Below are 21,459 nucleotides of genomic sequence, written 5' to 3'. Positions count from 1 at the left end.
CTATGTGTCTGGCACATTGCTAACTATCTGACATGCATTTTCTCATATTATTCTTACCCAAAAGGCTATGTACTATGTATTATTGTTATTAGTATTACTATTTCCATAAAGAATGCCAAAGAAATGGAGACGTTAAGGAAGTTGCCAGCACATCTAGTGGAGTGGCTGAGATGTGCAAACTGTACTACAGGGGAGCGAGCAGGCCAACTTTAGGGAATGTCACTCTTTCCATGGTGACCCCTCCAAGGCATGCGGAACAACCATCAACATTTTTAAAGGATATTGCTTAAATAATTCTCACAGGCAAGCAAAGAGAATAGGATATACATTTCTAGCACCACCTAGCTAAAATACTCAAGGTGAACCATCATAAGCAACGTCAATATTATTTTCTAAAATTTTTTTTAAAAATTGTAGGATAAAGAGAACTGCATAGCGAATTATCCAGACGAGTAAGTTACTACAGGGAATTGTTGTTGTTAGGAAAATGCCCTTGCAACTTATCAGCCACACCAAGAAATAAATTGCCCGCCCATTGTGCCCCACCCAGCACTGTCCCCTCCCTTCCCCTGAGAAAGCACTGGCAAGGTACAATACCTCCTGCTTCTCCTACAGATTTAGCACCTAAATGTGTACCTCTCAACACTTTAGTTGAATGTCTCCTTCCCCAGCCCACAATTGCTGTTTTTATAAATTTGTTTTAGTCTACAGCCTTTTTCTCTATCCATTCTGACCCTCTGCTTTCTCCCTATACAATTTTTGAAGGGATGAATGTTGTGATGTAGTGAATTAAACCATTGCTTCAGATGCCCAAATCCGGTGTCCAAGTGGACACTGAGTCTTGCTTCCACTTTCGATCCGGCTTCCCGCAGATGCAATTTTGGAGGCAGTAGATGGTGGCGCACATGCTTAGGCCCTTGGCACCCACATGAGAGACCCATGGCATTCCCAGCTCCTAGCTTCAGCCTGGCATAGCCCTGGTTGCTGCAGTCAATTAAGGAGAGAAGCAGAGGATGAAAGATCTCTCCTTCTCTCTCTCTCTGCCTTTCAAAAATAAATGTCTCTCAAAAACTATTTTGAGTAAAGGAGGCCATGTATACCTGTAACCTGGTGAGGCTTCCTACAGGCTTGCTCCAGACTGATGACATTATCTTGAGTAGTAGGACTAGTACAAATCAAGCTAGAAGGAGGGTGGTGGGTTGATCTAAATGCAAGCACCAGGTCTCAAATCACATGCAAATTTCAACTTCGTTACTTTTTCATCTTTCTCCTTTCCTGCCCTCCCTTCCCGTCCTCTGTCCTAACTCTTTTTTCCTTTCTTCTCTCTCTCTTTACAAAAACCTCCACAGAGTGGCTTTGTTCCCACCTTCCTTCCATCTTCTTGTTCCCTTATATACACAGCTAGAAAATTTGGGAAAGGAAAAATGCCACATCACACAAAGAAGGAAGGCAGAAAACCAGTAAGTCTAAACAAAACAAGGATTTTTCTTAGAAAGGAAATGGTGGGGGCCAGCAACTTCTACCAAGCCCTTTGATTATTGCAAAGATTTTGGCACATTTCTAAGAGAGATAGTCCTACACAGCTCCCCCAGCAAAGGATGACGGCAAAGCAAAATCGATACAAAGGTAATGCAAAGCTCACCACCATTTTTCTCAGCTACAGTAAGAGATGCCATATTCCGTGTGCCCTGATGTTGATTCTACCCCCATCTCACCATTCTTTTCAAGCCTGATTCTCTAGCCACAGCCTTCAGACATGGGATAAAAATAGCTCTGCAGTTAAACCTATTCTGGTTAAGGTTTTGGGGCAGGTTTCTCAATGCCCCCCTCCCTTAAATGAGCAGTGAAGATAATAGGTACCTTACCAGGTTATTGGAGGCCTCAAATGAGCTAATAGTTATAAAATGTCACTTAGCCAATGGGCAATGACTGTCAACCTCTTCGCTTTGCCAAGTTTTATCAATTTCTCTTTGTGTTGACTTTAAAATCCAAAAGTTCAAATAAAGGACATAAAAATCCTGAATTTTCATACTGTCCTAGAGAGAACACCCTCTCCTGACGATGCCATTGTGGGTTTAGGTATGTAGCAACGAGCATACACTTCAGGAACCAACTGCAAAACTCCTCTTCTATCAAGTTTCCCTTACTGTTCCTCTCCTGTCCACTCCAGATCAAACACCACCTCTCTACAATGTCCTGGTCAAAAGCCATCACACTCTGAATGTCCATCAAGCTTCCATCACTCATATGACACTTACCACTCTTAGCACATACCACCTTGGTTTTGGCATTATCTACCCAGCTCATTTTTTTTCCAAGCACCAGTAGCATTCCTGGCAGGAAGTGTTTTAGTTGGAGACTGTATTGAATATTCCCACAATGCTGTGTACCTAGCAAGGAGTTCACTAAACATCTTAGGAACGTTATCCTCTGATACTGAAAACTTTGTAGCTCCAAGATAAAGGAAAAGACCAAATTCAGCAGGTATCTGCCCTTGCATAAGCCCAGCTTCCCAACAAACAGGCAGGCCAGACACAGGTGGCGCCTCTCTCAAAATCCTCCTCCCCTCACTCCTTCCTCCCAGGCAGCTTCCCACCGAGCTGCCAACCTTCGCCTTGCTCTAAGGATCCCTCCTCCACATGCATATTTACCTTTGTGTTCTCTGACATGGACTCTTAAGTGTCACTGTTAAATACCCACCCAGGACATGAAAACAGTCCAGAGGAGTCCATTTTTTTCTATGGTCTAAAACTGACAGCTCAGATCTGAGAGTTGTTGCTCTAAGCAGAGCTATCAAATACACAAAGCAAGTATTTCAGCTGCAATACAATTGACAGAAGCCCACAATCCAATTCCATCAAGGCCTGGCTAGCCGACTACCAAGGCTGATTTTGATGGTGGGAGTGACAAACTAATCTCATGCTTTGTTTATCTGGAATCACTCTCACATTCAGCCATCTCTACTCAGTGAGTATCAAACAAGAAAAGGAAAATTACACTTCATTTTATTTGTACTGGCCTGACCACACAAGAGGCACTCAATAAAAATGTGTTTGAGCAGATTTTAAAAACTGATTTTTACTTTTGTTTTCAACAAACATAATCACCTGAAGGATAGAATGCCATCGTCTTGCAAGATGGCCTCAACTTGCACAAAGCTGGGAAAAGTCAATTCCAGTCTTGTTTCAAACCAAGTATAGTTTAGATGTCAGCTGGGTAATTTCAACTAAGCGTATCTTGGCTACACCCTTTCTATCCTGTATAAACACACACTGTCAAAAGCCAGTTAAACCTTGCAAGTATTATTTATTTGCCTCCCATTCATGTCACATGATAATCTGTGTTTGGAGATCAGAGAGCCAAAATGATTGAGAATTCCAGGAAATATTAAGGAAAACCAAAGACCCTAGAGGCTTCTAATGTGAAAACAAAGCTGTCCTGTGGTGGGGTGATGCCATGGGAGGTGACATCTATTAACCCTCGAATCGCCTAAGAAGAGCTCATTCTTAAATGAATGCTTCTGCTATAAGCTGAGGACGACAGACACCAGGAAATTCAACCTTCGGTTATTGGTGAAAAATCAACAGACTAGTCCAGCCAGGTAAGGATGTTTTGTGGTTACACAGTCAGAAAGCAGCTCTGGTTTTATTCAAGAACCAGCACACAGTAACACACACAGGAGCAAGTCTGGAAACCGCCATAGACGCTCATTTGCTTCCAGTGGAAAGAACAGCAAGGCTGATTTTTTTTTTTTTTTTAGTTTAAACCCAGGCAACAATAAACCGGCAGCTCCAAGTCCCTTTGACCTCATTAGATGTCTATTTCCAGGGCAAATCGGCCTTGTTTGGGCTGACAATGTGTCCCCAGAGGGCGGACGAAAGTCAGGCAGCCGCAGCCGGAGCTGAAGGAAAATCTGTGCTCAGGTATCGGGAACTAAAACACAAAGGCATTCGTGGCAGCTGACGTCGGCTGCCCTTCTGAGTACCAGATGTCACTTAAAAAAAAAATCTGCAAAAGGGTCCTGGGGTGACAGTGAGTGAGATTCACTCCCCACTCCTAGGAACCCTACTGAGACAGGAAAGCGAGGATGGCTGGGGGCGGAGCTGGAGCCCAGCCCCGGCCGGGAGAGGTGGAGAGGAAGACTTTGGGGACGGGGAGGAGGGGTCCTTCGCTCTCCCAGGAGAGCTGCAGCCCAGTCAGCGGGTGACGGAGCAGATGCCCTTGACCAGCGCTTCCTGGTGTGGGCCAGCCGAGGCACTGGGGGCAATGCGCTCGGACCCGGGCCCGGCCCCCACCGGGAACACCCCCTCGGGCGGCAGGGCGGCCCTTACCTGGTTCCTGCGGTACCATGCGCCCGACAGGGAGCCATTGCCTGTGCCTGGTGCCCCGTACGTGAAGTTCCGGGATAGCTCGTCCAGGGCTGCCGAGGCGGCGTCCCTGAGGCCCGCGGGCGCCAGCGCCGCCATTAGGTCTGGCTCCCGGCTCCCGGTGCTGGGGCTGCGGCAGCGGGCGCCTCCTCACCAGGCCGCGTGTCTCACCTACTTCCTGCAGCGGGGTGCTGGGCGAGGCCGGAGCCGAGCCACCTGGCTCCTGACCGCGCGGCAGGTGCTGCGCCCGCCTCGCCAGGCCCAGCCCTGCCCCGCCCCGGCCGGCGCGGCCTCCTCCTATCCCAAGAGGTGCCTGGTGGGGAACCTGGCGGCCTGCGGCCTCCCAGGAAGCTCCGGAGTCTTCAACCCTGGGAGGCCCACCTGCCCGAGGACAGTGTCCAGGTGTCGGGGCTTTTAAACACCTGGCATACTCTCCTCTGCGGAAAATCAGGTGAAATCCCATGACCTTCATGCCCTGGCGGGCACTTGGCAAATATTTGTCCAAGTGATGGAAAACGCCTGAGGAACTCACAGTAGCTGCCTTGCCCGTCTCCACCTGAGAGTTCCAGCGTCTCCATCGCATAGGTGATAGGTCTCAGTAGTATTGTGAAAATGATTTGCATAGAGAACAGCTGTGAGTTCTCCAAGACTTCATAAGTTATACCAAGATAAAGATCGCAGGGATTCAATTGCAATGTCGACACATGCAAAGTGCTGGGAACTACTCCCGGAAGGAGGGCAGGACCAGCTTAGGGACCTCCAACGCGTGTTTTCAAAGTTGTTTCTCACTTACCTTCCAGAGATGCCGTCATCAGACATCCCAACTGGTCAGGATCCTACCGGTGGAGCACTTGTGCTGTGCCTGGAAGGGGCCAGATGTCATCCTTTGGGTAGTTTCAATGCTAAGATCGCTACCTCAGGAGCAGCCTCATGACTTGTTGCCTGAACAGCACTTTGCATGTGAGCACGTGTTTCCAGAGTGCACCTGCTGGAGTTTGTAGCCTCCTCTACACGGCATGAACGAGACTTTTCCCGTTTCATATTCCTTAGCCACCAGAAACAACAGGCAATTCCTTGCTTGCTCAGGGAGTCATTGGCTTTGGAAGTAAATCTCTGTGAACTCCTTAGTAGCTGCAGATAAAAGTTAGTTTTCATGACAACTACTTCCGGAGAAGGTTTGATTTCCACCCCTTAAGAGGTAAACTCGGGCCCTAGCGGCTGAAGTCCTCACCTTGAAAGCCCCGGGATCCCATATGGGCGCCGGTTCTAATCCCAGCAGCTCCACTTCCCATCCAGCTCCCTGCTTGTGGCCTGGGAAAGCAGTTGAGGACGGCCCAAAGCTTTGGGACCCTGCACCTGCGTGGGAGACCTGGAAGAGGTTCCTGGTTCCCGGCATTGGATTGGCGCGCACCGGCCCGTTGCGGCTCACTTGGGGAGTGAAACATCGGATGGAAGATCTTCCTCTCTGTCTCTCCTCCTCTCTGTATATCCGGCTTTCCAATAACAATAAATCTTTAAAAAAAAAAAAAGAGGTAAACTCATTTTGGGTAGATTACAGGACCAGAAGTTGCCAGCTATTGCATAATAAGGGAGTTTAGGATGGGCACTAAATGCGGCTTGCGGCTGGAGCGCACTAACCAGATGTTCTGGTTCCGCCTGTGTTGCGATTCTCTGGAGTCTGTGTATCAGATCAGGAAGATCTTGCTCCCTCTGTGACTTCCAGTGCTTCCACACTGGGGCCTGAAGTGCTGAGATGGGAAGACGGTTGTTGTTTGCACAAATATGGAGACGCTCCCAGGGCAACAGGCGGGCGTGGGTTTCCCTGGCTTCCTGAAAGACAACCCTTCAAGAAAAGGGACTTGCAGCCTGGCAGGGGAAGACGGAGAAGGTTCTGGGTGTTTCTTAGGGAAATGTGCAAATGAGAGAAGTGAGAAAATGTTATTTCAGACACAGAACAAACAAGCCATGTTGTCTCGGGAGTTGTGTCGTTCCTTGCTTGGACACCCCAAATGCTCTGTGACTGGTTCATAGCTGGTTGTTCCCAAATGTAAGAGCCTGGTTTGCATCAAGTAAGCAGTTGAAGGAGAGGTTGTATGTCATATTCTCTAGTCTACTTCATGGATTTGTGTTGGTGACGTTAATAAATTCTTCTTTCTCTTCATATTTTTTAGGGTGCACGTAACAGAATAGCCAAGTAAACATGGCTTAAACAATAAGCATTTGTTGTCTCCACAGAGGCTCTGTTCTGTCTGTGTGCATCTGCAACATTATCGCTCCTTTTTTTGTCTCTGCTGTTCCTGTGTGTGTTTTTTTTTTAAGAGAAAAACCTTTCCCAGAATTCCCCTAGCAACTGTACCTCTTGCATCCCATTGGCCAGGTCAGATGCCCAGGACCCACCTGCAATGGAGGCTGGGAACCTGATTCTCACACACTTGCAGTTTTCAGAGTGGGGCATGAGCTCTACCAGCCAAGAACCACCAGGGAAGGGTGGGAGTGAGGAGGGTGAGGGAAGTTGGCAGAGCCTGGCACAATCCTACTCTCCTACTCCAGAATTTTCTGTCAGCCCGACTGTGAGCTGGTCTACCATCTCCAACAAGCAAAATACCGAATGGGTCACATTCCTTTCTCAAGAAATCAAAACGCCTTAAAACCTCTATGTTGAGACAATAAACTTAGCAAGTCTTGAACCTGTCATGTGCGACCCCTTATGACCTGGCCCCCATACTCTGCCATGTTCAACTTATCCCATTTTATCTTTTTAATTCAAAAGAAATCACTTTTGGCTTCCTTCCATTTGCTTACGACCTCTAGTCTGAAGGCAGTGCTGGGTACAGACAAGACCTGCTGGTGGCGTACGTCTGCTGTTCTTCAGATCTCAGCACACCCTGCCTTGGCTGCTGCTGCTGGCCTGGCCTGTGGGGGAGGCCGAACCACAGATGTCGTGACCAGCATTCCTTCCCTCACAGTTCACAAATGTCACCAGCTATTTTGGGCACAACTGTGTAGGCAGAGCCATGGAGACTGTGCCAGCATTGGGATGGCCTGTGCCTCTTGCAGGGTCTCTTCAGGGACATTCTGTTCACTCTATAGGAGGGCAAGGCCTTTGATCAACATCCCTTCCCTGCCGCCCCAACCTAGCACTGCACTGTGAAGGTAGGTCTCCCTCCATTAACTGCAGGAATTCTGTTCTGGTGCTATTGTCATTTGATGCTTCAACTTTTAACCCTCTTGCAAATGGGGATCACCCATTTGCATGATTAACGGTAGTTGTTTTAGTTTGTTTAAATTTATCTTTTTTAAAGGACTTACCTATTTTTATTAGAAAAGCAGATCTACAGACAGAAAGAGACACAGAAAGATCTTCCATCTGCTGCTTTACTGGCCACGATGGCCAGAGCTGAGATGATTCAAAGCTGGGTGTCAGGAGGCCCTTCTAGGTCTCCCACCAAAGTGCAGGGTTCCAAGGCCTTGGGCCCATCCTCTTCCACTTTCCCAGGGCGCACGTAGGAAGCTGGATGGAAGTGGAACTGCTGGGATATGGACCAGCACTCATAGGATTTCAACACTTGCATGTATAGAATCAAGCCATTTGAACCATTGTGCCAGGCCCTGCTTAAATTTATCTTTAGCTTGAGTCAGTCAACAGTATTTAACAAGTATTTCACAAATGATGAGTGTCTTAGGGGCTACATCAGGTGGTGCGTTATGGGAGCATTCTTTTTATTTATTAGTTATTATTATTATTATTTTAAAGATGTATTTATTTTTATTGGAAAAGCAGGTACAGAGAGAAGGAGATACAGGGAGAAAGATGTTCCATCTGCTGGTTCACTCCCCAAGTGGCCTCAATGGCTGGAAACAATCTGAAGCCAGGAGCCAGGAGCTTCCTCCAGGTCTCCCATGCTGGTGCAGTGTCCCAAAGCCTTGGGCCATCCTCTCTGCTTTCCCAGTCCAAAAGCAGGGAGCTGGATGGGAAGTGGAGGAACCAGGATACAATTGGTGCCCATATGCGATCCTGGCACATGCAAGGCAAGGATTTAGCCACTTGGCTACCTCACCAGGTCTCATTCTTTTTATCATTCTTTTAAGATACATATCTCTGCTTTATTGCTCTTTTGTAACTGTGATATATCTCATAGCTAATACAAAAAGCTAATCCAGAAAAAAAAATCAAGATTCTGTGGTCAGAAGTTTCCAATTCAAGATGTGTAGACTTGGTTCTAAGCGCTGTCTTCGGCCCCCAATCTGCTGCATGCCTTTACTGCATACTTGGAGAGATTCTGTTTCCTAATTCATGAAGTGGGAAGCAGTATATTGATCACCAGGATTGTTGTGAACATTAAGTCCTAGATTATATGAATGGGAAACACCTTGAAGGTCAGCTCAGTTCACCAAATAGTTTGTGCCAGAAACCAAGAACACAAAGTTGCGAAAAGCACAAGTCTCACTCTGCAGCAAATAGACATGCAGAGCAGTGGCTTCAATATTACACATCTACTTCAGCACGGGGCAGGGAGAGGACAGAGAAGACACACTCAGCTAGGGCTGGCAGGTGCAGCCTGGGAAGGCTGCCTGTAAGCAGTGACGATGCATGAAGGGCATACTGAGATGTGTCAGCTAGAGGGAGAAGGAAGGGCAGGGGGCAAACAGGGCTGGTGATAGAAAAGGTTCAAGCAAAGGCACAGGGGCACGAGACTGCAGAACATGAATGGAACCACAGGGAACAATCCCTAGTAGGAGATACGGTTGCCCCTGGGATTCATGGGGGATTGCTTCCAGGGACCCTTATAGATACCATGATTTGTAGATATATTAAAATCCTTTACATAAAATGTCATAACCCACACACACCTTCCTATATGCTTAAATCATCTCTAGATGACTTAGAATACCTAACGCAATGTAAAAGCTGGGTAGGTAGCTGTTAGAGTGTATTGCTCAGGAAATGATGACACGGAAGTCTTTATATATCCAGTATGCAATGTTTCATTCCCCCTGAGTATTTCTGCTCTGCAGATGGTTGACTCCAAAGTTGTGGAATCTGCAGATAAGGAAGCTGACTATATATGCTCAAATAAGGGTAAAGGGGCAGCAGGACCAACAGCAAGGTTTTGTGTGTTGGTTTCTCAAGGTTGGGCTTGAACTACTCCAGACAAGTGGGTGGGCAGGACAAGACTAGCAATGCAGAAGATCCCTTTGGAAGACAGCAGGTGTAGTTTCAGAGGAGACCCGCTGGAACTGGGTGGACTAATTAGGACATTGTTATGGTTCAGATCAGGATCTCTGAGAATGCAGGACAGAAGGAGACAGAGTGAAGCGTACTTGGAAGGGAATCCTGTACATCCTGCAGGGGACAGGGATGGAAAGAGAAGAGAGAGACTAAGACAGACTCTCGTTGAGCTATGGGGTACAAAGGCAGCATCATTTACTCACATGCGGAAAAGGAAAGAGCTGCCGGATTTGTAGGATAGGATGAGAGCAGCTGGATACTTGCTGAATTTGAGGAACTCAGGGAGCACCCCAGCAAAAAGGGACACACAAGGGTGAGAACAGGCCAAGGCCACAGAGTTGAGAACCACCAGTACGCAGTTGGCTGAGAGTGGCCAGGAAGAGCAGTGGTTATCCAGTTTTTTTTTACTATAAAGGGCCAGAGAGTAAGAACTTCTGGTTTTATGGATTGTAGGTCTCTGTCCCAACCACCTAATTCTGACATGACAGTGTGACAGCAGTCACCAACAATATGTGCATAAATGTGTGTCACTGTGTTCCAATAAATTTTATTTGCAAAAACAGAGCTGGCTGGATTCAGCTCAGGGGCACAGAGAGAGTAGACTGAATCAGAGCAGAAGGCCAAGAAGAACCACTTGGGAGGTAAGAGCTGCTTGGTGGATCAAGATTTCCATTCAAACAGAAATTCATTAACTCTTAGCTAACATCTGGGGAGCACTGGCTCTAGGAACCCTAGATTGGGGGTCTAGGCCTCATCCTCAGATCAGCCTATGGCAGGATCATGCCATAGTAGCTCCCAGTAGTTTGCATTTAGAGCTTGGATCCAGTCCAGAGCATGTGGCAGACTGGAGTACTGGTCCCCTTCCCTCCCTCATATGCCTCTCCAGGTAGGGCTATCCGCAGTATGTGTTCCCAGCTGGTGCTCAGTGGCTGCAATCTTCTCCCTAGAGGCATCTTCTCTGTGACATTGGGTTTGTCCATGTCACTTTCTGGGGTCAGTGGGTGGAGTGACAGTTCTTGGCCCAGCAGATCCTCAGGGGATTCAGGTGTTCCCCTTTCTTCACTGCTCCTCCAAGAGAGTATACTTACATAGCCCTTGGCCCAGGAATAACCAAGAAGAGGCCTGAACCAATCGTTGCTATCTTTGGCAGAGCCACATATCACCTGCATGCTCCTGGGTAAGCCACTGCAATCATAAGATATGCCCACACAGCAAAATTAATTGGTGAAAGGTATTTCTAACTGGCCTAAGTTAGAAAATCCAGGGAACAGGCTCTGACAGGCAACATTTAGAACATGTGACTCATCCCTGGACCAATTGGCAAGGACAGAGAGATGAAGTATGATGGTTGGCCCATGTGTATCCACTGTAATGGGGACAAGGGCATGTGCAAGGTGAGGCACATTTCATAGATTAACACAACAGCTTCTAGTGTGGAAACTCAGTGTGGTCTGTTGCCATGGCCACTCCAGCAAGAGTTATAAAAATGAGGGTGTGTTGGATAACGCCATTAACTTCAAAGAGAATGCTGAGACAGTAACTGAAATGTATCTATTGGCTTTGGAAATCAGTTGTCCCTGGGGGATCTTTTCCTGAATGGTTTCACTTGAGTCCTGGGGTGACAGCCAAATCATAGTTAACTATGATATTAAAAAAAACACCCTGTACTTTATTGTAAGAATGTCAGTTATTACTAAGAAGGGCCTCAGATAAGAAACAGTTTGGAGATCAGGAGAGAGCCAGCAGTTTTATTTATTTGAGCATCATTTTGAAACCACAGCAGGTCTCTAAGAAATGGAATATTGGAATCAGTCCACACTTGAGGGACATGATATTCAGATTGGAGAGGATGGAAAGGGGTTGGTCTCTGGAGAGTGGAAGCCCAGGCTGAGAGGCCACGCACCAGTCCTGGTACAACCCTTAGGGCCTGAGGCAGAATGGAGTTTTTGGGAACCACATCTGCAGCAGGATCTAAGCACAGTGGAATCTGAGAGAGCAGAGTGGAGTGAGAGATCACTGCTGGGGGAAGAGGTGGGGTGGAGATGATGGGGAGGAACAGCCAAGGGAGAAGAGAGTGAACAGGAGCATCTGCTTTCAGGCCCAGAGAAATAAGGACAGACCCAGTCCTAGGCAAGAATCCTTAGCTGTCCAAGTGCTCATGTAGGACCCCTGCCCCTTAAGACTGACCTGTTCTGTTCTTCATTCAAGGCCTCTCCTTACCCACAGCCAGCACTCCCATCTTCCCTGACTTCCAGATGGGGATTTGCTGAGGCAGATCCCACCCAGATGAGTCCTCCCCAGAGAGTGCCAGGAGCCCTCCCCTGCCTTGTCTCTCAACATGTCATCTCACATCTCATTCCTTTGCCCTCTGCTTCCACTGAGACACCCGGGAACGTATGTATGCCAAGGTATTCATGAAGTTGGCTTCTTTCAGGTCTCTCATATGGGTGTAGGGTTTCAAAGCTTTGGGCCATCCTTTGCTGCTTTCCCAGGCATAAGCAGGGAGCTGGGTGGGAAGTGGAGCAACTGGGACATGAACCGGTGCCCATATGGGATTTTGGCACTTGCAAATTGAGGATTTAGCCAAATGAGCAATTGCACTCCTCCAATCTTAACATGTTAGAGATTCATGACTGAGAAGGCAGGTCCCAAGCGTATTAAAAGAACATGAGACAAAGTCTTTAATTTTGGAAATAAAACACCTAATTCAAGATAACACAATTGGTATTAGAAGCTCTGGAGTGAACAATATAGGGTTAGTCCATTGGCTACAGATCTCAAGTCAATACATGGCTACTCACACTGTGGTGTTAGCTTGTCCTTCCTGCCCGCAGTGGGCAAATCCTATGACCTCTCATTTCATTTGAGTCTTATAAAAGCTCTGCAAAATACATAGAACACTTTTTTTAAACAGGGTTTTTTTAATTTTAATTTTTAAAAATCAAAACCAAAAATGTTCACTTCAGGAAGGGAGGTGGGATAAGTTCTCTGCTCACAGCTGGCATATGGTGGAGTCAGGACTATTGTGCTCCATAAGGACAGACCAGGTGAGTGTTATCAGTCAGACTGATCCAAACAGAGCCACCAGGATACACACACACACACACACACACATACACACGAAACTGATGACGAGGCATTGGCTCACATGAAGTAGGAGGTCAAGTGCCGAGATCTATAGTTCCCCAACGGGAGACCCCAAAGCGCCCATGTGTGCTCTTGCTTCAAGTCTGAGGGCTGAGACCCAGGAAAGCTGATGGCAGACATGTCAGGCCCAAAGCAGGCAGGCTTAAGGCTCAAGAAGAATGGATTTGTTGTTTCTTCAGTGAGACTTTGAAGGCTGGAAAACAGCAGTGCCCTCCCACTGTAATCAGGTCTGCTATCAACTGGAGGGCACCTGCTCACCTTGCAAAGGCCAGTAGGCATTATGGAGCCTGCCCTGTGGAATATGAACCTTATCCCCAAGCAGCCTGCCAGACGCACCCAGAAGAGCAGTTGGCCAAATGTCTGACCACCTCAGGTAAAAGGAACCATTAGTTTGCTCTTCACGGAGATGAATAAAAGAGGCAATCCAGTCTTGCATTGAGTGCTAATGAAATGCCTTGTGAAGTCAAACGTGGCTAGGCATTGTAATCATTGCTACCATTCTCCTTGGTATGGAGTTTGATCTGTATGGTAGTCCAGTTTATCCTTTAAACTATAGTCATTTGGCCTGATCAAAATTCATTTTCTTTCTTCTACTCTCTCAATTCTCCTCTACCGCCATTATGGTCAGCATCCTCAACATCCGAATTTGACTGATTGCCTACTGGTCATATGGCCCTGTACCAGGACACAATGTGGAATTCACAGTGCAAACTAAATCTGCCCCTTTTTTTGAGGAATTTCATTCCAAGTTAGAAGAATGTACCATGAAAAGACAAACAAGTATGTACACAAATAAGAACAGATGCCTAAACAGATGCCTAAACAGTGAAATAAGTGCAATCTAAGTGTGAACAAAGTGCTAACCACTCATACGGTAGGACGTTCATCTGGGGCTCCAGAAAAAGGAGCAATTAGAAGGCAGGAGGCAGGTAGTCAGGCAAGCTTCAAGGTCGGAGAGAAGAGTATGACGAAACTGACTGCTGGGAAGGGTCGCGAGTGTGTCAGGAACACGGGAGAGCCCTTGTGGGGGCAGAGGGAGAGGGAAGCCACGTATGTGTGCAGGGACAGCCTGCCGAGGCTTGGTGGGCACCTGCTGCCCTGCATAGCTCGATGCCTGGGGAGTAGCCTCCAGGAGCAGCTTTCAGTCCAGATTGCTAATTAGAATTTTTTTCACTGTGTGTAAAATTTTCCAGGATCATCATGGAGTGTCATCTGTGGTGTCTCCTGCAGGCTCCCAAGCCTGACTTCTTAAAACCAGTCTAGCCGGTTGAGTGTCCTGGCCACCCTCCTGACGACGTATACAAGCTTTCTCTGAAAAGTGGTTGGCCCGGATTTGCTTAAAACAAAGCAAAGCAAAAGTCTCTGTGCATGGGGAATATGTGCTGTCTTTATAGGGGTTGTCTTGGTTACTGGCACCCACAGCTCAGGTGTGCTTTGAGTGATAAGGCAAGCTGGGCTGGTGTGGTGGTTCAATCCCTGGGGACCTGACTCTGGTGTGGTCTTTCTGGGTTATTTGGGAGTGCCTTGGGGGATATGTAATATGTAAGGAGGCTGGCTAAGCTTTGTCTTCTGTCACACAGCAGTTTTCCCACCTGCTCCCCTCCACTTCCTTGAGCAGCTTCTTCCCTTCTCACAGGCAGTGTGAGTTATGAAAGCATCATATGCTAGGAGTATCTGTGAGAGCTCCGGGTCTGGCTCTGCCACCTGGCAGCTGTGTGACCTTGGAGAAGTCAACTCACCTCGCATCTGTGAAGCGAGAGGTTTGATGAGCATCCAGAAAGTTTTCAACTCTAAAGCTGGGGACGAAGCAGACTTTTATCTTCTGTAGCAGGCATTGAGCAGTTAATAAACTCCCTGGCTACTTAGGGGATGAGAGAGGGGCTCTAGAAGGTACGAATCCCTTTTCCTACAACATCCTGAAGTCTTGACTCAAAGAGGCTCAACTTCGAATGACTTTGACGGGGATCTGAGAGAGATGGAATATCTGGAACACCTTAAATGTAGGAAGAATGAAAGTCAGCCACTAGCACCACCTTTTATTGGCTGTTCACTGTTGTGCAGGTGCATTTGTAAAACAGGAGTAACAATCTGTGAGCATGACATATGCAATTATGGGGTCCTCAGAACAGGAACTACACAGTACATTTCAACAATTTCCTGCTCTGCATATTTACAGGAAAATACAGCACAGTGTAAGTGGTTAGCTCAGCACACTGTAACCAGGCAGGTTTGAGTTTCCATTTGAACTCTGTCCTTCATCAAGAGTGTGGTCTTAACCAAGCTACTTCACTTTCCAAGTTTTTATGTATTTCCTTCCTTTTAGGAACAATAGTTCCTGTTGTATAGATTGATCAACGGTGACTGCCTGAGATGAGAAATGAAAAGGACTTAGCCCACACCTGACACAGAATAAACGTTTCATCACAATCACAAACAAGAATAATCTCAAATGGTGTGTTTCTTGTCCCTATCCCTTCTCCTCCAAGGATGGCAGTAGTGGAAGGGGAGGACCTGGGTTGGAGGGACTGACCAGGTCCCCAGCTTATGGTGGCACCTCCTGTTGATTTTTCAACTTTATGATGGTGCAAAGTAATGCACTTTCAGTAGGAATGTACTTTGAATTTTGAATATGGACTTCCTCCTGGACTTGCGATATGCACTCCTGGACTATCCAGGCCAGGCAGTGGCAATGGGCACAGCTCCCAGTCACAGCTTCCCACCATCACAAGGGGGAAACGACAACTATGCTACAGGGTGCTGGGTCACTAGGTTATGGTGTCTGGTAGGTTAGATGTCTTCAACAGATTTGTAATTTATAACATTTTCCATTTAGGCTGTGTTTATCAGGGTGTGACAGTATCTGTCCTGTTATATCCGACAAGGTCAGCTCCACCTGGATTATGCCACAGTCCCCAAACCTAGTGTAGTGCCAAGAGAGACAGAGTTTCCCTTCAGGTGTTTTATTTTCCAAATGACTGCAAAAGCTGGGACTGGGACAGGCAGAAGTTGAGACTGGGTCTTCTTTTGGGCCCTCTTCTAATGTGTCAGGGGCCCAAGTGCTTGGGCCATCATCTGCTGCTTTCCCAGGGACATTAGCAGAGGAGCTATATCAAATATGGAGTGGCCAGACTTGGACCATCATCTGATACAGGGTTCAGGTGTTGCAAGCTGTAAGTCAACACACTGGGCCACAATGCTTGCCCCATAAAGTTAATTTTAATAATGGATTTTAAAGAACCAGCTGTTTCTAAAATATTAATATCTCTACCTTATATTCAACCTTAAAATGAATAAAAATGTTTTTGTACTAGGTTTGAAATTAGGTATACATTTCATTTTTTGGAGCACATTTTAACTCAGAGTAACCCAGGTCAAGTGCCAGGAGCCAGGTGTGTCCAGGTGTGCCCAGGTGTGGCCCCACTGGAAAGTACAACTCAACCAGCAGAAAGACAGATCAAGACTTTCCTTCACCCACCTCTGCCTACCCTTCAGCTCACTTCCTGTTTGAACAGCCACCCCTTTCCTTGCTGTGTCTGAAGGCCCCTGCCATTTTGGACTTGGTACTATTTTAAATATCTCTGCTTCCCCTAGGTCAACTTCCTTAAGATTCACGCACCTTTCAGTTTCAAATTATGTTGTCTGCCATTCCACTATAATTTCATAACCCTATTCCCACCAGTCTGCTGTAATCTCGTGTTGCCTTCTCCACCAACCCCTCATGGCTCTCCCTCTAATCCCTGCCCACCTACTAATCCCCTGCGGCTCTGACAAGCCTATCCACCAATCGCTCACGGCCCTGTGATGCTTGCCCCTGACCACAAAAAAAAGCGCACTCTGGTGTGTCTCTCTTCCCTTGTCTTGCTGCCCCTTCCCCTGTCCTTGTCCCTCTTGCTCTCCTTTTCCTTGCAGCCTCCTTGTGCCACCACGACAGGAGGTGGCCCCTTCCCTCTCCCTGCCTCTGCTTCTGCTCCCATTCCTACTGGAATAACAGACCTCCTAGGTGTCTCGCTGCGTCTGGTATTTTGACTTATTGTGGCAAACTCATCCCAAAAAGAGAACTTAGCTGCATGAAAGAACTAACTCAATGGCTGTCTTGCACTCTTGGCTTTTTGGAATCCATGCCCACCCCTCTCATGGGTGTGCTCTGCCTTTATATACCTCAATTGTATGCAGCACTGTAACCTCGACATCCACAGGATGTACACACACAACGGGCAATCGACAGTTTCAGGCACTTTCTACTTGCTACTGCACATTGGTAACTAACGCTCTTCTCTCTTTCCAACCTTTCTTTGGAGATCTTTCCACTGTGGCTTGCCTGTGTTCAATCCTCTCTGGTAATCCACTTAATTTATTGACTGCTTATATGGGTAATGGAATTAGAAATATGGTGAGCAAGCAGGAAAGATGAAATCCTTGCCTTGGGGAACCATAACCTTGACTTGAATGGGCAGATGAATAAGCAAAATCTTTTCTTTTTCACTTTGAGCTTTTATTTATATATGTGTGTTACACCCTTAGAAAAAGAATCCAAGATTTTTCCTCCCGTGTGTGTTTTTTGCTTACTTCTTCATGGTCCATGATGCCAGCTGAGACTGTCAGTGGAGTGAGACCAAACTGGCAAGAGAGGAGTAGATTATTCTGCCATTTTTCTATATCTTTCAGCTGCACATCATATCTGGGGCTGATCATTTCATAATTGTTTAACCTGCCCATGGCTTTCACAATTTTCCCAGGTCTGTGATCATCCATGATTTCAAACTCACCAATATAGCCATGCTTCATCACCATGGTGAGGCGGTGGACAATGACCTTGGAGCACAGCCTGATCAGCACCTGGCACTTGCTTCTCAGCGTTGTTGATGCTCTTCTGGGCATCAGCCAGGACGTTCATGTGCAACATCGTGGCGGCACAGAAAGACAGCAGAAAGAGCTGAATCTTTGTTTTTCTAAAGATGCATTTATTTTTATTGAAGAGGCAAAGTAATACACATATATGTATATATATATATATACATATATATATATATAGAGAGAGAGACAGAGAGAGAGAGAGAGAGAGAGAGAGAGACAGAGAGATCTTACATCTGCTGACTTACTCCCCAAATGGTTACAATGGCTGGATTTGTCAGTGCAAATCCAGGACCAGGAGTTTCAGCTGGTCTCCCACATGGGTGCAGGAACTCAAGGAATTTAACTAGCCTCTGCCACCATGCCAGGGCATACACATGGATCTGGTTTGAAAATGCAGCAGCTGGGATTTGAACTGGTTCCCCTTTGGGATGCCAGCAGCATGGGCAAAGGCTTAGCCTACTGTGTCACCATGCCAGCCCTGATAAGCAAAATCTTATATAGCACAGTGTAATGGGGAAAAGAAATACTAAGTTCACTGGAGGTGCATAGGAAGATACAACAATGCGGCATGGGAGTGGTGTGTGTGCATGTGTATATGTGTGTGTATAAGTGGGCAGTTAGGGAGCAAACATGTAAAGTGAACCCTGAGGGCTGAGTTGAAGTTAGGGCGTGGAGATGGGGAGCAAGCATCCTGGGAGAGGGGAGAGGAGGCCCACCACCATCTACCGTGGCAAACCTGGAGCAGGGGGTCCTGTGGGTCACTGCATCCAACTGGAGCCCAGAAAAGAGTAAAGGTCTGGCTTGGGGTAGGGGTGGGGTGGCAGAGCAGGGCTCAGCATGGCCAACAGTGTGGTGTTTATTGAAATCCTACACTCAAGACCCTGGAAACAATGTCTTCCCTGGTTCTATTTTCTCACCTGCATGCCTTGGCTCCATTTCCAGCTGTTTACAAGGGATTCTCACAACGCACTTCAAATCAACACATTCCAAATCACTCAGCACCTTTGCTACTCTACTAAATATTCCACACTGGTTCCCTGTCCTCATTTCTCTGTCTGTAATCATGAGCGCAGCATCATTGCTGTCTCCTGCTGCCGCTAAGACATCTTGCACCCCTCCCTTATCTTCACCCACTACCCAGCTGTCACTAAATCTTGCGATTTTTTTTTTCGCTGAACATCTGAATGATTTGGGTTCTGGCACTTTCTTGCTTCCATGAAGATAATTCATCACTCTTTTTTTTTTTTCTGCACTGGCTTTAAGTTTTCACCACGGCTATCCAAATTCCAAGTGGGATAATTTTTCTCTTTTGAGATATCATTTTGGATCAAACCAGCTGTTTTAAAAATCTCATCAGATTATAAAGTAGGAAAACAACTTGAGCAGTCCAGAAGAGCCCCAAGTCAGATTTATTGGAAAGGAAAAAAGCCCACAGTTTTAACGTGTTCTTTATTTTTAGGCTCTAATCTCCCATAATACACAATAAAATTTATCAAGCTTTCTTCTGAAGTTGGAGCCCATTAGCCAGGGCTTTAATTTGTCTAATTATGTCCCTCCTTGCTTCCTGGAGACATCACCTGCATGTTCACTCACCCTCAAAAAATGTTCAACACTGTTTAGACTTGTTCTTCATTACCCAAGCATCTTACTTCATATTGGCTCGGTAACTCATTATAACCACACCCTAAAAACAGGACACGGAAAATTTAAAACACAAGAACCAGATTGCTTTTGTGTCTCAGACATAAACGAGAAGAAAAATGATAATTTTCCCCAGTTGGAGTTTGTCATATTTTAAACAAAATGTCCGCTGGTTGGAAATTCCATTTCAATCAGTAAATATTTATGGAGAGTTGTTGTCTGTGGCCATGTTCAGATGCAAGTACTTGTTAGACGTATGGGACCATGTTTTCTAAAATCAGGACACATAGTGTGACAGTAGGATGGAGCACTTACAATCAGTGCTACCCTGGAAAATGTCTGTTTTGTGATTACCATAGTTACAGGAAATGCAGCAAAAAATCTTATCCTGCAACTGTGACTCTGCTGGAAACACAAACCTAACATGCAGTGAGTGACTTAAGCATTGGATAAGCACCCGCAGAGGGGGCAGTTGGTTAGGTGGAAATGAAAAAACATAGTCACCTTACACGCTTTCTCAAAGAAAGTGTGGTGGCTAATTCGATATGTCAACTCGGCTAGGCCAAGGTCTCCAGTTCCTCAAACAAGTATCAGTGTAGATGCTGCTGTGTTTTAATCAGTAAAGCAGATTATCCCCCATGATGTGAATGGGCTCATCTAAGCTGCTGAAGGCCTTAAGATGGGTGTTTTCCCTGAGAAAAGAGAATTCATTAACACCAACCAGCATCTTCAGCCTGTGACCTGACCCTGCAACTCTCTCTTCACACTGCTCCCCCACATACCTGAGTCACACACACAGCTTGCATGAGAATTGTTAGTGAATCCCCATTCCTGAGAGAATTCTATGCACTTTCTAAATGTGGAATATCTTCTTTTTTAAATCCACAAACGGCAACATCCCACTTGACAATATGTCTTGTAGCAATGTTGTTAAACATATGGCATTCACTTTCATGGCCTACCTTGCTGCTGGAAAGACAATTTAGATGCCAAAGTAGTGTGCTGGGCTGGGCAAAGAAAAAGATCTTGTCTCAGTTTCAAATGAAATGGCACATGAGGGGATGCACAGAGTCTGAAGAAATCTCAGAAAGGATCAGGAGAGGGACACCACGGGGGAGGAAACCCTAGAGAAAGGAACTTGGATCTTCTGAACACGGTGTTTAGGAATAAGAAATGGTGTAAATGACATGCTTTGGGTTTGTAAAGCGAGTGAAGGAAGCAAGCAAGAGAGCAGAACCAAACTGGTGGTGCAACCGGGGGTTGATGGTCAAACCTCCGTGGGGGTTTTAAAGGAAGCAATGAGTGGAATTGAAGTAGCCAAGAAATGTGTGAATTTAGCCCTAGAACTGTGTGGTCTGGGAGCTTTCGGGTCTTTATGAGCTGCCCCTGTGGAAAATAGTACACACTGATCTGTTCCACAAGCAATGTGAGTGCTCTGTAGCAAGAAAGTCTTGCTTTCAGTAAGATGGGTCATTTCCACATCTGATGGAATGACATAGCAGGTCTGCTTCTTTAAACTGACAATAGAAAACACTTGGGGGGGGGGGAATCTTATGAATAATTAGGCATAATTAGGTTGTCAGCTCATATATCATTGTGTCTTTCCTCTCAGGGATGTTTTGCAGACTAATCAGTTACTGTTTGTAAAATAAGTTCCAAGTGACATGTATCTTTGGCATAGAATGAGATTTTTCAGTGTGATGAATGGAATTAAGTCAAGTTGATTTCATATGAACTTTCACTGCTGGGGGCATGTGTGTGTCACGATGTGCTGAGGAGGAGGGAGCAGGCCTGGAGGATTGGGTTCTTTTTTTTTATTATTAATTATTTTGCATTATATGACAGTTTCATAGGCTCTGGGAATCCCCCCACACCCTTCCCCTCTGGTGGATTCCTCCACCTTGTTGCAGTATTACAGTTCAAATTCAATCAAGATTCTTTCCTTGCAAACATATACCAAGCATAGAGTCCAGCTACTTATTGTCCAGATGGGTTGAATAGTTTCTTGGGGAGACTATCTCTGGTCTGAAGTTATGATATTCTACCAGCTTTAACTTCAGACCAGAGGATTGGGTTCTTGACCTGGTGGTTCATCAAGATGGAAGGCAGTTTACATTGTGTGATACCCATCCTAGGCAGGATGAATCATTCAAAGTATCAGATTAGAACTGTGGCTTCTGCTGATGCGGAAAGGCTGTGTTGGTGCACGCCATCCTTGCC

The 21,459-nt window shown here is 46.3% G+C and overlaps 1 protein-coding gene and 1 pseudogene across 1 annotated transcript in view; both read right to left on the bottom strand.

The window, feature by feature from the left end:
- Positions 1-4,617, bottom strand: part of NIPAL2 (NIPA like domain containing 2) — an 87,941-nt gene extending 83,324 nt beyond the window's left edge. Inside the window, exon 1 of the mRNA XM_004580626.2 lies at positions 4,332-4,617. Within this exon, the coding sequence (XP_004580683.2) occupies positions 4,332-4,466 (135 nt within the window). The 5' untranslated portion in view covers positions 4,467-4,617. The remainder of the gene's footprint in view (positions 1-4,331) is intronic.
- A 12,644-nt stretch (positions 4,618-17,261) lies between these two features.
- Positions 17,262-17,650, bottom strand: LOC118757499 (small ribosomal subunit protein uS8-like; annotated as a pseudogene).
- Between the last annotated feature and the right edge of the window lie 3,809 nt (positions 17,651-21,459).

Source organism: Ochotona princeps, chromosome 9 (assembly GCF_030435755.1).
Source record: "Ochotona princeps isolate mOchPri1 chromosome 9, mOchPri1.hap1, whole genome shotgun sequence".
NCBI lineage: Eukaryota > Metazoa > Chordata > Mammalia > Lagomorpha > Ochotonidae > Ochotona > Ochotona princeps.
Note: the sequence above shows the minus strand (reverse complement) of the source record. Positions and strands in the feature narration are given on the sequence as shown.